The 16,000-nt window shown below is 43.9% G+C and overlaps 1 protein-coding gene across 39 annotated transcripts in view; it reads left to right on the forward strand.

The window, feature by feature from the left end:
* ST18 (ST18 C2H2C-type zinc finger transcription factor) overlaps positions 1–16,000 on the forward strand; it is a 300,959-nt gene that overhangs the window by 189,982 nt on the left and 94,977 nt on the right. For all 39 annotated transcript variants that reach the window (XR_014843833.1, XR_014843834.1, XM_085022391.1 and 36 more), the window contains 4 exons: positions 5,676–5,764; positions 7,662–7,776; positions 8,554–8,654; positions 15,357–15,411. Coding sequence is in view for 37 of the 39 variants with exons in the window: in XM_085022391.1 (XP_084878517.1) it covers positions 15,357–15,411 (55 nt within the window). In the remaining 2 variants the exon portion in view is untranslated. The remainder of the gene's footprint in view (positions 1–5,675; positions 5,765–7,661; positions 7,777–8,553; positions 8,655–15,356; positions 15,412–16,000) is intronic.

Here is a 16,000-nt window from a genome sequence, read left to right on the forward strand (position 1 = left end):
AACTCCATCCACCACTGCTGACATTGAAGGAGGGGGAGGGGGCCAAGGGGCACGGGGTGCCTGCGGCCTCGAGACACTGAGGATGGCCACCGAGGAAACTGGGACCTCAGTTCTGAGACAGGGAGGAACTGGACCCACCAGCAGCCCAGATGGGCCCTCCAGGCAGGAGCATAGTCTGACAATGTGAGCCTGACAAGACCACCCCAGCCTTGGGACCTCCAGAGCAGGGAGACCATCTGTGTGTTCTGGAATTTTGTTACAGCAGCCACAGGAAACTGATACAGACTGTCAGCCACCCCACAGGTGGGACGTGTTTTACAGCTGACAGTATAAATCTGGGGAAGATTTTCCCGTGTTTGATGAAGGAGGAGAACAATTTCTGGGGAGACCAAGACTGGTTCCTAGTTTTTAGGAATTGGCATCTGTAGACTCTAATGATGGTTATATCACCAATTCTGAGATGTCTGTCTGTATTCTGCCTTGCAACACCCCTCCCCCCGAAAGTGATCTCCAAGTAGTATTTTTGCAAACACGGGGCCAGTATTACCGGAGGCATAGACGAGTGCATGCTTTGTTGGAATGGTCAGTACGTCTGTGTTTCCCTGAACTTGGGTGAGAGGAAGGGCATGTCTGTGGCAAAGGGCAGGTCCCTGATGCCGGGGAAATCTTCTCTGACCTTTGCAGGGTGTGCGGCGTTGGGGGTTTAGAACGGGGGGCTGTCACGTCTTGCAGAACCTGGTTCGACTGCTAGGTCCTCATGGGAACGCTGAGTTTGTTCCCTTTCTTCGCTGTGAAATGGGCAGCATCTCCTCACAGGCAAAGTGTGTGGTGGTACCCACAGGCGTGCTTTCCTTTGGTAAGAGGTCAGGAAAAGTGAGCTCCCCTTGTTTAGAAAATACTGTATCATTTTACTATCTTGATAAAAATAGCGGGTTACTTTTGTCTTTCCTCATGGTTTCATTTTTTATCTCCAATACAAAAGTCGTCAGTCAGCAGTATATGGACATGTGTTGTTTAAAATAAAATGTGAATGTATCATGATCAGGACAGGGCCATACGGACAAACCTGGGGTAAGAAACATGCTATGTAGACTCTGGAAACTGGATCTGGTTTGTGAGTTGGAGATCTTCCTAAATTGTTTTCTTGGCAAATTTGGAAAAATGACACGAATGCTCCTGTGTTATCTTTGGCTTTTATTCCTGCAAAAGGCCTGATTTAAATCATGCGTTGTAAGTTTTCATATAAATTAGATAGAAGTAGACATTGGGAAAGGGTCTGACCATGAAATCTCTTACACCATGTGATGGCTCTCCTTTGCGTTTTGGGAGCTGGCTTTTTAACATAAGGGAAGACAACATTGAAAACAAAATTGTAACTTCTCCTTAATTGGCCCGGTGATAAAACAGACAAAATCTGTAGAGTCCCAGATGCTGTGTTGGGATGTTTTTTCTTGAAGGCAATTAGTAAGATAATATCTCAAGCGTTCAAAGAGTATTATTTTTCGCTTTTTAAAATTCAATTCAGTAATAACATATAGAGCATTGTCTCTGCCACCACATTGCAATGAAAGGTCAACAAGACGAAGCCCCTTGCATCCGTGAACTCCACTGGCTCAGCGAAGACAAGACGATGCCAGGCAGGACACAGGAACCAGGGAGAAAGTGCCATCAAAACAGGATTGGGACACAGAATCCTGTGTGACACAGTCGCTTGAACCACAGCATGGATGACAAATTGCATTTCAGCAGACAGATTTTGCAGCTCTGATACCAAAGGGAAAATTCCTTTGCAAGTTTCACATAAAAAAAGGAGTTCCTGCTGTGGTGCACTGGGTTAAGGATTTGACTGCAGCAGCTGTGGTTGCTGTGGAGGCGCAGGTTCGATCATCAGCCTGGAGTGATGAGTTAGGAATCCTGAGTTGCTGCAGCTATGGCATAGGTCGCAGCTCTGGCTCAGATTCAATCCCTGGCCCAGGCACGTCCATATGCCATGAGTGCAGACAAAAAAGAAAAAAGAAAAAAAAGTTTCACATAAAATCAACAAATTCTAAGCATTCAATTTTAGCTATTTAATTTGACCAGCTAGTCTTCCTTGATCCTTGTGTGACTATACAAAAATACAGGCTATAACACATTATTTAATCAAGCCAAGTACAATTTTGACTTTTTTTTTTTTTTTTCATTTGGTCTTTGGGGACATGTATGTATTTTAGCCAAAGGCTCTGACTCTCTTTGGATGGATTCTTCAGGATTCATCCTTTGGGGAAGCTTTATAGGCTGCACCCCGTCACTCTCCTGCACCTCTGTTTTCATACTTTCCATGTGGTATTTCAACCTTCAGTTGGCTGGTTTGTACCGTGAGGACAAGAGCTGTGTGCTTTCTGTATCTTTTAATGCCCCAGGCTAGCATGGAGTTCCATAGATCAGTTCTCCACAAATGTACCTTGAACCAGTAACAGGTAAAGTTCTTAGGAGAAAGGGACTCATATGAACGGAATCCCTATTAAATTAAACACCATAGTGAGAACACAGTCCAAAAACTATTCAGCAAAAATCCAGCATCCGTTGGCCTCCACATTTGAGAATCAGGTCATTTCTTTATAAATTTCGTTAGATTCTCCCATCCCATATTTCCTGGTGAGCAATAAAGATAAATGACTCTATTCTTTTATCTTAATTCAATTTTACAGAATCCAGTAAAGATTTCAATGCAAGACAAACTGTTCCTGTTGGGAAAAATAGGAGACCTCTTGAAAAAAAATACTAAAAAACCTCTTCAAAACCAGGCAAGGAAAATAGAAAATGTCTAAGGATAACAAGCATATTGTGTAACAATCTATATAATAAAATAGCTTAGAGAAAATTCCCTTTACATAATCAAAAAACCCTCATTTTTGAATCAACAAGTACTATTTGAACTTTATTAAGACTGTTTTGACATTATAGGGTTGTTTAGTATAGATTTACTCAAAATAGCACATTTAGTTGCAACATAAGCCTTGAAGTTAAGTGGTTAGTTTAATAAAACAGAGTTTCCATAGTTACCAGAGGAGAACAGAGGATAACTTTTATTTCTTTGGAAGCCAGGAAGGGGCTTTAGAGAAAAGATTAAGCAAACAGACCCAGGCAGGTTCATTATGCAGAACTTTGCACCTGATTGGCTTTTTCAAAGAGGAAACTCTTGTTATTATAGCAAATAGAAGTTTTTCCACTGAAATCTATAGCTGCATGCTAAGAAATCTGCACTTTTCCTTTGCCTGGGCATTTCCAACGAGGTTCTGAGTCAGAGGGAAAGCTGGTTTAATAATGCATCTGTGAGATGGTTTTGTTAAGAAACCATATCATAAACAAGTGGTCAGAAAGCCACGCTGGAGACAGCATGCCTTGCTCTGCTCAGCACACCCTGCCTGCTGGGTCTGACTTGGTTCTCCGCCATCAACATTCTGTGGGACAGGAAACAGGAGTCCACCTGGTGAGCCTCCTCTGGCCAGCTTCGCAGAGATGCACCAAGTGCTAAAGGCGGTCACTGTCACCGTGTCCTTTGCTGCGTCCGGCCCAAGGAGTTCTTCCCAGTGGACCACTGAGAAGCAACACGATGTGTCCCTGCCGTCTCACCTTCAGCCCGAGCGCCTTTAAAGCAGAGGTGATTAACAGGACTTTTACAAAGTTTCTGTGTAGTTACAAGGACAGTTTCAATCTTCTGTCATTTTTTTGCATTAGCTATGATTATGCTTTTACCAGAAAAGTGCATTTGTTTTAAAGGTAACAATACAGACGAGGAGAATGGCTTCTGTTTCATCTATATTTATCAGCACTCACTGTACATTTGTGTCTTCATTACCAGGAAATATTAAGGGACATTGTCCCATCGATTCCTGTTTACAGTTTATTATGCAGAGATAGGAAACACTTAGCATGTAAAATGAATGTAGAAATTATTCCTGGATAGAAACACGGACATTTCCCACTCGTTGGCTCTTTCTCCTCCATCACCGGATCAGAGTGTAATTGTCAGTAATCAGGCCTGCTTGCTGCTGATAAAACCACTCTGAATGCTAGCAGCCTTCTTTGTGTGATGACTCAATTATTCCAGAAGTGCCTCATCAAATCTGCCCCATCAGCTGGGCTAATAAATAAGGAGAAGAAACTGGCCCCCCAAAGCAAATTATAAATCCATTTGCATTAACCATTTCGCTGGTCCATGATCTAGGCAGAAATAAGCATGGCAGATTGCGTTAAGCTTATTTGAATATGTTTATGATGTTTACAGCATGCAACTTTTTTTTCCCACAAGGTGTTGGAATTATCAGTCATGAATGGCATCTGAATGCAGTTATGTTAATTGCAGCAAGGCTTTAAGTATCTTTGAGGGCTATTTTGTTACTTAAATCAGGTGAAAGGTAAATCCTCTTGCAGGGAGAAATATGGGTCTTGCAGAAGTTATTGGCATTGCTTCAGAGTTTGAGGGAAAGAGGCCTGTGTTTTATTTTTACAGGTAATAGGAGGACAGATGCAAAGAGTATAAAGCCTACTGGTACAAGTACAATGACTTCATATCCATCACAGTGGAACCCAGAAGTTATTGTGATGCTCTCTAAGACTGCAGCAATTTGCAAGGCAAAAAAAATTTGCATTTTCTGGAGGAGATCAGAGTCTCCAGAGTGCTCCCCATACTTCAGATTCCTTGAACGACTCTATAGGGCAGAGATTTCAAAAAGCCAGGCAAACCAGCAAAAAATCAGTTAAATCTATCAGTGGAAATTTTGTACAGTGACAAATCTTATTTCTGCTCTTGTTTTAAAGTGACAAACTCTACTCCACAACAAGAAGTTTTGCTTGTATTTGAACTTCAGTGATCACTGGGGAAGGCAAAAAAATGTTCAGAATGGCTCATGAAAAGCAATTTGGTTGCTAATATCAAAGGATTAGTCTGGTCGAAAAGGCCATGATTTAAAATCCAACATATCCAATGGACCAGTGTTCAGGAAGCTCTTCTTTCCACCCCAGCCGTGACCAGGAGCCTAATTCTGGGCTGATGGTCAAAGTAAAGCTTGTGCCAAGAAAGGCATTTGTCTTTGCCTAAACCATTCAAGAGAAACTCACTACTTCTCTTCACTGGCTCCAGCCAATGAGGCATATCCCCTAACATCAACCTGGAAAGCTGAGAAGAAGAAAGTCATCTTTGACAGCATGGGCATTGAGTGGCAGTACGCAAATGTAATTTTTATGCATCAGTTTCTAAATATAAAACCTCTTGCTGTGATGGAAAAACCAAGTCTACAGCTCATTGATTAGAAACTTCAAAATAAGGGGCTTAAATTTTCATTGGAAATTTCATGGGGCCACATGGCAATGGAAAACTGAAGAATTTGATTATCTGGGCAGATTTATACAGAATTTGACTCTCACTTAAATCATCATGCTGATGAATATAAAAATATAAATCTGGAAACTTAGAACACTAGAGGACTTGCCTTCCCATTTAAAAAAAAAGGGGGCAAGAGTGAGCAACCCCTCTTTTCATCATTCCAACACATGAACAATTGGTGGGGATACTGAAGTTGGAGAAGTGGTTAGGAGATTAAAAATATTATAGATTGTGGAGACAGGGCCTTGGGTACAGCAGCGCTGAAGTCAACATGCTGACATTCTCCTGTTTTCTTTTTCCTTGGTAGGAAACCAAGTCTGGAAGTGCTGTTTGGAGCCAGAGTTAACATTCCTAACGTGTGAGAGGAGCCTGTGTGCACCCTGACCCGGTCCATCAGTAAGCACGTTCCAACACTAGCCGTTCTGTCACAGGGCTGTGGGCGCTGTGATGTTTCATAGTAAACTTACTTGCCCTTTCACCAAACTTTGAGTTTAGTTTGGAGGATTTTTAAAAATATAGCTTTTTGGGAAGCCATCAGTATAAATCCATGATTTTCTGTTAAGGACTCAGTTGACAGATGCATCCTGTCACTTCAGGTCACCCCCACCACCATCACGGCCAGCAATAAAACATAATCGGATACATCCTATTTTTAAAAGAACACAGCAGATTCGTCACCTTGTTTCACAGGCTTAAAGAACCACCCTTTCTCAGAAGCAGGAACTCACCCAGAAAGAGGCTTGTAGTCAGTGCTCCACCCTAAAGACTGGTGTCCAGGAGAACAAACTAAAGGAGGACCTGGCCAGGTCCAGCCAGGTCCTGGCGTGAGCACACACCAAAGGCTCCCAGCACCTTGGCTGTCATCCAATTTTACCTCGAAGGGTTGCTGTTTCATGAACACGGGAGCAGCAGGTGTAGGCGGGGGTACAGGGAACTCTGTTGCAGGTGTCGGGAGCCTGGTCAAGACTCCAAGTCGGGAGTTGCTGTCGTGGCTCAGTAGTTAACGAATCCGACTAGGAACCATGAGGTTGCGGGTTCAATCCCTGGCCTTGCTCAGTGCATTAAGGATCCGGCGTTGCCGTGAGCTGTAGTGTAGGTTGTAGACGCAGCTTGGATCCCATGTTGCTGTGGCTCTGGCATAGGCCGGTGGCTACAGCTCCGATTCGACCCCTAGCCTGGGAACCTCCATGTGCTGCGGGAGCGGCCCTAGAAAAGGCAAAAAGACAAAAAAAAAGAAAAAAGACTCCAAGTCGTAGGTTAATTCGTGTCTTCCAAAATGTGTCTTCTCCATGAAGAATTTAGTAAGATCTTAAGGTGTATAACACGGTTTAAGATCGACAAAGCGATTCAAGTATGGCAGTAAATAAAAGGGCATTTTAAAGCTGTCTCCTTGATGCAGTAACAGGATACATGCAGGGAACGGAGGGAACCGATTTCAGTGGAAGATGCCTCTGGGGATCAGCCAGGAGTGTGTTTGAAAAAAGCAAGAGTGGCGGGCGGGGTAGACGATGGAGGAACGGTGAGCATCCACGTCCTGGGCCCTTGGACTTCCCGGTCCTCCTGTGTCACAGCATATTTCTAAACTTGCATTTCGACGGCGCCCCTGTGCAGGGCTCCGCGTGGATCTCAGCTGTGCTGCCTTAACTCTCCTCCCCAGGGAGGGGGAGACAGCAGATGGGGTTAGGGCAGAGGGCTGACGCATCTGACAGCCAACGGCCGGGTTGTGGAGTGGAAGCCGCCAGCGTCAGGAAGCGACTTTTCCCCTGAGAACCAACTAACCACTGAAGAAAGTTGAAAATGAGCCCTTTGAGAAACGCTATTAAAAGTAGTAAAAAATTGCAATTGTGCAGATGATGTGCTGCTGTGTGCGTATTCGGATGCTAATGAGCTTGACATTAGGGAACTCAGAGGGTTTACAGCTACTCCCTTATGTGATTCAGTTCTTTATTGGCAATCTTTGAGAAAATAAATGGAAAATGTATTGCTAATAAACACACAACACGATAGGGTGTAGACAAAAAGCCATTACTTTCAGGATTTAGAAAGAGCTCTGCCCACCAGTGTTTTGCAGGATCTTTTGTTTTAGGTTCGAGAGTGTCGAACAAAGGGGACAGGCAGGTGGGCTGAGGGTGAAAGAGGAGAAGCCAAACGCTTTGGGAGAGAAAGCTTTTTTTTAGTTGCAAAAAGCAAACACAAACTAAGAACTCCTGGGTCCTGTGCTACTTTTCAGTCCTTACATCCTGTATGACAACCCGCTCTGTGTCTTGAGAGAGTTTTGTCCCCCTTTCCCCAGGAACTGCACTTGCGGACTTGAGTTGAAGAAGCATCTGCTTCATGTCTGGTCTAAGCTTTCCAGCAACACAGAAATCCATGGTTAGAAAGCCGGGCACTCCGATCTACTGCAAAAGGTAAAATACGGAAACCAGAAATCTTCTGCAGGAAGGTGGGTGCCTTGTGTCCTAGAACACCAGAACTGTGGGACGAAATCTTGTAAGTGTGTGTGGATACAGGCCGTGTGTGTATAATATACATCCTGGTAGTAGCTGTGTATGGTGTCTGTAGCGAGAGCCCCTCTCTATCAGGCTGAGTGTGGTCACACTGAATGTCAGAGTTTTCTCTCCAGGGCCAAATGGCCTGAAGACAGATTCTATGAAATCTCTGGGACTGCATAAAGGTGGTGCAGGCCTGTGGATTCTGTCCAAAAGCCAGGAAGTCACGTGCAAATTGCGTCCACGAGAAGCAGGTTAAAACGCTGGCAGAAAGCATTAGTAGTATTTGAGGACGGCCTCATTCAAGAGCATCCTAAATAAGGCTGCCTGGGGAATCTGTCTTCTGTGACTTCTTGAGTCTGGCACCTGCCAAACCTCTTTCGACTTTTCCTTCTGGTGGTTCAAAGGGAAAATGACAATAATGATCATTGAGAGCCCCCAATTTCTGATCATCCTAGTACCTTGAAGGCCTAATGTATATAGTGTCATCATCAGAACAAAAATTAATTCAACTTACTTTAAAAATATAAACATCTTTCTCCCATTTTATACTAGTGAAATGTTCTTTCTGTTTATAATAGGCCACCACAATTATAGGTAATTGTTTGTTGTTCACATCAGTGTTTATTATCATGCTTCTGTAGAGTTGTTCTGCCTTATAAGCTTTCTTTCCGTTATTTCTTTTTATTTTAATAGAATGAATTGCAGGCTTTCTCACTAAAGCAAAGATATTTCGTCACTCTGACGGAGAAGGGCCAAACCGAGTTAGCAGACAAGTTTCCTGGAGAAAAAGAGAGGTAAGGCAATATTCTTTGTTAAAAAGTAGAATATATTGAAATAAAATGAATCCAGCCCAGAGCATTTCTATAAAGGCTCTCCTCTATAACAGGGCTTTATCTCTGTGGACTTGCTTTGACAGAAATGTATTGCTAAGGCTCAATTTAGAATTGTGATTTTTGTCAGAAGCATGGTCACTTTAATATTTCAAAATACTGAACAGGTGCAGTGCTCTGAGCCTACATATATATGAGTTCTGCATGTTGATTGTTGTTTGTTCACGCGTTTGCCTTAAAGAAAGATTCAGCATTAAAATTGCTTTAAAAATTGATTTTATTTTTAAAAGTCATTTGCATTAGAAATTATTTTACTTAAGGATTAAGGGTAAGTGAAATGTCTTAAAAGTATGTTTTTAAAAGCACTGTAGATAACTTCTAGAGTTAATTCCTACAAACACTGAAAAGTAAGGCATTGGGTTATTTTTGGGAAATATCTATTTGAAATAATTTATCCCTATATGCAGAAGCATGTTTTCTAACATTTACATATTTTGCAACATAGGCATCTCAAAATAATAGCAAGAAAAAAAATTGAAGGTCCTTTTCAGTGTTACTTACACCGGGTTGATTGTCTGTAAACAGGGCATATGAAAAAAATTTTTACGTCTGCTAAAACATCAAGCTGGCGACTGCCCCCTTAGGTCACAAAGCTGTGACTCAGAGGCCGTGGCATGGCGACTAATAGAAATCCTTGGCACACGTCGTCTACCTAAGGGAATAATAGAACTATTTGCTGGAGTCGTTTGGCAAAAGGACAGAGACATATGGCTTTGGTTCCTGGTCACGTTGCCAGTTGTGCAAAGTTAGAGGGCGAGGCCACAGAAGCAGCGGTAGCTCAGAAAAGGGAAGCGAGAGTCAAAACAGACCAGCCTCCTCCTAAAGCCACCCAGGCTCCGTGGGGCTGAGCGTTCCTTCGCTCCCACTGCTCCTCTCTGGGGTCCCTTTGGAAGTCACCTCCTCGTGGGGATGTACGCATGCTCGGCCCTCAGGAAGGGGGCCTTCCAGATGGAGGAAGGGCCGGATGGGCTTCTCCCGGTGGCAGTAGCATTTGCCAGGTGGGGGCTGGGGAGATGAGCGAGGTCTCCGTGGAAAGGGTACCGTCCTTCAATTCCTCAGCGTTGTGTGCGGAATCAAGGGCAGTGTGGATAGAGATGGGGAGGCCCAGCAGGTTGAAATCAGGGATCCTGTGCCCTAAATAGAGGATTCGGAAAAGGTTCGGAAAGGTATTAATATGTCATCAAGGATGATGTCAAACCCCCATTTTATCTGCTTAGATGTTCCAAAGTTTATTTTCTGAATGACTCTTCCTGGGGAACTAATAAATATATGAAAGGAAAATAACAAGAGGGTAGGAACAGAGAAAACACGTACGTGAACATTCGCTCTTACAGGGCTTCTCAGTAAGTCGCCTTTTCTTTCAGCATCACAGCCCGTTCCCCCCATCTTTTCCTTATATAATAGGGGAACATTTCTGCTGCCATTCTGGGCTGATCCAAAGCTGTGTTTGAAACAAAATGAGGCCAGAGTCATCAAAAAGAAGGGCGCTTGGTGTAGGGTTCTTTGTTTTCCGATCTGGCCAAGTTTCATCCCAAGGCACTGGCATCACCTAGCTGTTCCATTTTCAAGGTTTAGTCCTTTCCCACTTCCTGAATTTCTCTTTGTCATTAAACAAAACAAAACAAAACAAAACAAAAACACTGATTTTTGTAAAAGAAGCATCCACGGAGGCTAGAGCGTTCCACGTGGGGAGGCCTGACCTCCTCTCCACAGGCACAACTTCCCGTCACTGTTGCTGTGAGTTTCCCTGGACAAGGACACTGCACGAGAGTCATGTGACGTAACACACAGAACTGCCTTATCGGTTCAGAGCACCCGGGAGAGGAACACAGTGGAGTCCTGTTCAAAGTGGAAACTACTGCACGTAGAAGGTGTGCGAAGGATTTCTCAAATGAAAAGTAGCTGCTGGCGTGAAATCATCTGCCACTGGACAGTATTAAGATTAATTGTATAAAGATTTTGAGAAAGTGTCCTTAAAACGTGATCACTACAGCTTTTCCTGTTAATATTAAGAAACTCAAGACCATGTTGAAGTTCCTGTCATGGCACAGCGGAAACAAATCCGACTAGGAACCACGAGGTTGCAGGTTCGATCCCTGGCCTCGGTCAGTGTGTTAAGGATCCGGCGTTGCCGTGAGCTGTGGTGTAGGTTGCAGACGCGGCTCGGATCCCACGTTGCTGTGGCTCTGGCGTAGGCCGGTGGCTACAGCTCCAATTTGACCCTTAGCCTGGGAACCTCCATATGCCACAGGTGCGGCCCTAAAAAGCCAAAAACAAAACAAAACCTCAAGACCACGTATAACTATATATTGAGAAAGTCAGTGTCCAAAGATCTGCTGAAAGGAGAAGTTAACATTACCAAGAGGTTTGTTTTCCCCAGTTCTTAAGAAACGATTAAGGTTTTTCTTGGAGGTTGTTGGCGGTGTTTTTGTTTCTTTGTTTAGCTGTTAGGTGAAAATAGGATTTGGGATGAAAAGTAAAATCAAAGGGAACTAAATCTCCTCACATACCAGTCATTTGCATGGATGAATGTCAGCAAGATTGAGTTTATACACTTGCGGTCTTTCTCCTTGAATGTATCATCCTCAAATCAGCAATTCTAGGGGTCCCTCTGCAGCCCCACAGATGCACAGATCTGTGCGTTGGGTGACGAGGAAGTTCTGCTCATGGTTCCTGATGTGGGCGCCTGGAGGAAAAGGGGTTCAGGTCTGTGTAACTAGGGAATTGCTGTTGTATGTATTACGTCAGTGAATATATGAAGATGCTAAATGAAAGCTTTGCAAATTCAATGAGGTAGTGAAATTTTATTTTATGGGGATTTTTTCTTCTTCATTGCCTATCTACATATCCTTCCTCCAAGGTTTGCTTCTTTATCTTCTTTTTTAAATTTTCCTTTTAGCGTCACACCTGTGGTATATGGAAGTTCTCAGACTAGGGGTCCACTCGGAGCTACAGCTGCCAGCTTACACCATAGCCACAGCAACACGGGATCTGAGCCACATCTGCAACCTACACTATAGCTCATGGCAATGTTGGATCCTTAACCGACTGATAGAGGCCAGGAATCGAACCCACATCCTCATGGACACTAGTCAGGTTCATAACCCACTGAGTCACAATAGGCGCTCCCAGCTTCTTATCTTCTTTATAAGTTCCTTTTCCTCTTTGCCATTTCTTTTTGTTATTAACTCCTCTCCCCAGAAAACTGTAGAAGAGAGTCTTTTACAGTTTTTCTTCAAGGCTGGTTATTATGAAATAGATACCAAGCGAGACTACTTTCCTTTCTATATAAATATCATGCATAACATATCATGCATAACAGGTTAAGAGAACTTAATTTCAGGAAAAATAAGAGTGTCAAAACTTGCCTTTAATATTTTATCTCTACTGAGTAGCTTGTCAAAGCTACCCATTATAAGAATGTCAGAAAATATCTTATTTGTTCCCATCCATAAACAATAGGATGTAGCTGATGACCCTAAGAAATTGGGAGAAGGACACCTTTTTAGAAAACCAAAGCTGGAGTTCCTGTTGTGGCACAGCCGAAACGAATCCAACAAGGAACCATGACTTTGTGGGTTCGATCCCTGGCCTTGCTTGGTGGGTTAAGAATCTGGCATTGCCGTGAGCTATGGCATGGGTCGCAGACAGGGCTTGTATCTGGTGTTGCTATGGCTGTGGCCAGCAGCAACAGCTCTGTTTAGACCCCCAGCCTGGGAACCTCCATATGCTACAGGCGCGGCCCTAAAAAGACAAGAGACAAAAAAAAAAAAAAAAAAAAAAAAAAAAAGGACTAGAAAACCAAAGCTCTGTTTTAAGAAAATAAATAGTTCTTTCAGTTTTACAAAATCAGTTGCAGGCTTGTCAATAGCGTGTGGGACTTGGGCAGCAAAGATGATCAAGTCACCTTTTCCAATAGAAAAAAAATATTCCCAACAGGGAGTAGGAATATTTCAAGACTGCAGCCTGTGTTAGATCAGTGTCCTGAATCCCATGGAGCCCTGCACCTCTCCTTTAACGGGAAGAGCTTGAAAGCATGGTCGACCCCCTCCCCAGCTGCCGGTCCCGGGTCTTGGCAGAAGCAGTCAGGTGAACCTGCCTCTCCTTAAAGGGACTATCACTGGAATGTGGTGCCCACTGAATCTGAGGTTCCATTTTACCAAAATCAGGTCTACCCTTTGGCAAGTTCTTAAAGTCCTTGAGAATAATCCACATAAAGAATGCTTAGAGATTTCTGCTCCGGCGTGAAAGTTTTGGAGCAGAAATCTCTAAGCTGCAATCTACCAGAAAATAAGCTTGCTCATGAGCGTGAAAACCTTCTGCCCCAAAAAGGAAAGCCCTTGTACTATGGGTTTCTGATCTTCTTATTCCCAGTGAGCTGCAAGACACACTTGACCCTGAACTTAATAACTGTTACGTTCTTCAGGTGTGAACAGGAGCGAGGAGGTGAAAGAGACAGGTTCTGTGTTGGGACCTCAGACTGTCCTCCTCCTCCCACTTGGCCCACGAGTTAAATTGAACACTGAGCTTTAGGAACGAGTTACCAGTGCCTGCTTGTGTGGGATGGACATGCCCCACCAGCAGGAGGACAGTGGCCCTCCAAGCACCACCTAGCATCAGCCCAGGACTATTCATGCATCTCTCAATGGAGAGGCAGCAGTTCTGGGTGGAGGCAGGCTGGTTGGGTCCTTGGACAGCTGAACTGCAAAGATGAATGAGTCCTGAAGCTGTTATAAAGAAGATTAGGGGAAAACAGGCTTTTGGAACTTTTCTTTGGGCAAAGTGTGTTTCGGTCTTGGGTAAAACACAGAATTCAGCCTTCACTTGTGTTTGGGTGGGGGGTGGGTCTGGAGTGGCTGTGGAGCTGAGGGCACCCGGGGCCAGGATCCTATGTAGACAGGGGGCAGTACCTCCCTCTGAAATAGTTGCTTTTCACCATTTTAACCCTCATGCTCCTGGTCTCGTAATCCAGTTCTCGCTGAGCACGTGGCAGGCAGTTAGCCTGAGCAAAGCCCCTTTCTATGCAGCTGAGACTCCTGGAGGGGACGCAGGGCTTACTGTCCTGTGTAAAGCAAACCACTTTAATCCCAGGCAGTGTCACATCTGTCATAAATCTATGTGGTTTTAAAAGAAGGGAAATCTACAGGAGAAAAAAAATCACCTCCGTGTGACTGTTGTTTTCTCTTATCGTGTAGTTTTAAAATATTCATAGCAAGGCACCGTTTTATTTCGACTAAAGCAACTGCTGCTCGGAAAAGCAGCGGACACTTTTTGTTTGCTAATTTGAAAAACAGTTCAGTGATTGGTGTGGTGTTTATTATGAAACGATGACAAAAGGGTACTGGTGGTTTTAATAGTTTTAGCTTACGAGAGCTGTCGTTAATTTTGCCTGTAGTGTTGCAGGTGAAAAAATGCACAATGGATAAATAGTCTATATTGGTTTAACTGAACATAATATATAGTGTGTTCTGGAGTTGTTTGTCTCAATAGACTATAGTAATCAAAAGTAATGAACCTATTATGTGCAGGACCTTGGAGAGCGTCGAATGGCAGTAAAAGTGTGGCACATAAAAGGTTTATTAAAGGAAATTAAAGTCCATCATTGCCACACCTGCTCCCCTATTATAAGTCTATGGCAGGTCAGCGCCTTCCATCACAACTCAGCCTCAGAGAGCAGAGACGCGGCTCCCATTACCATCGCAGTCATCACATCCCCGACAGTGTCAGGATTCAAGGATGGGAGCCACGGAGCACGCCTTCTGCCTGCCTCTGATTCTCAACGAGCAGAGCGACTTCTTTCTATTTAAGGATGCCTTCTGATCATGTGCGAAAATGACTTAAACTAAAAGATGCTTAGAGGATCCTAGTGACATGGTTGGATGTAGTCAGGTCAGAATCTATCTCCAGGTGGACAAAAACCTCAGGCTTTTTAAGTCTTTGCCTCCTTTTGAGAATTGCCTTGATTATATTTAAAATAATTAGTAACGATGTTTTGGGGAAGTTGAAACAGACAGATACAACACTCAAATTTCACTTTCCTTGTAGATTTGGATGATGATAACCCATGTTTATTCTGGAGTTACGGGAGTAGCTGGATGCCACTGATGATCGGCATTGCCAGTGGCATTCGAAAATGGGACCACTGCAGGGTTTTGCCTGCCAGTGGCTTTTTTATACTGGAGTGATTTCTCCTGACTTAGGGAGAGCAGTGTATCAGGAAGGGTCCAGAAATGCAAAGGAGCCCAGTTTGGTAAATTAGTCTGAAACCTTTTGGTTTGGCATTTGAGGTTAATGCCACACCCACTGTTAATCAGAGGATCCTTCTTTCTATCTCTGTGATGCCAGACTTCTCTGAGTCACTAGGGGACCCTTGTGACATGGGTACCTGCCCTCTTGTCCCTTCCCTCTGGTTCCAGCATCCATGGAAGTGTTCCCAGAACCATGGGCTGTGAGGACCGTCCCCTGTCACTGCAGAGTCAGATGCCATTCAGGAGCATGGAAGCCTGCTCTGTTTCTCATAATGACCTTCAGAACGTCTAACGACGTGTTTTCATATGTTGGTCAATGTCAAAGGAATGACCTCAGGACTTTGTGTTCACGTTACAGATGGATGCAGAGGCTGAAGATAAAACGCTACGCACCCGCACTAAAGGAGCCAAGGGTGAGTTAGCAAGCAGGTTCCCCATCTCTGCACCCACCACACCATGGCATGTGGGCATGCACCCACCACACCATGGCATGCGGGCGTGCCAGTGCTCAGGCCCTAATGTGCAGTCACCATGATTGCAGCTTCCTTGGGGCTCCCATTTTCAGATCAAGCCAGGACATTGGATCATGGCACTAGAGGCAAAAAAATACTATGAATCAGGAGTTAAAGGACTCAGAAAAGTCCAAGTGATATGTGATGCCTTTTTTTTTACAAAAAGCAACCACGAGTGGCTTTGAACATCGTGCAAAGGAGAGCAGGGAAGGAGGCTTCATGGAGACCTCAGACTATTGGCGTGGCCTCTAACGGCCAAGGGAAAAGACCGAATTGCCCGTTTACAGCCAAAGCAGGTTTTGATGTTTATGTTATCCGGTTTAGTGGCTCCCAATCTAAACTTAGTTCAAGTCAAATGACGATGTTTGTTTTCGGTCTGTCCCTGCTGAGAATTTCCGGCAGCTCTGCAAAGTAGTATTTGAAAGGTTTAACTTGCCGGTGATCCCTCTCTTTTTGTAACCAACAGATGGTAATGTAATATTGAAATATA

This window comes from Sus scrofa, chromosome 4, assembly GCF_054392235.1.
Source record: "Sus scrofa isolate SSC_HxYL_T2T_F1_AM1 chromosome 4, Sscrofa_HxYL_maternal_Yorkshire_Landrace_v2.0, whole genome shotgun sequence".
Taxonomy (NCBI): Eukaryota; Metazoa; Chordata; class Mammalia; order Artiodactyla; family Suidae; genus Sus; species Sus scrofa.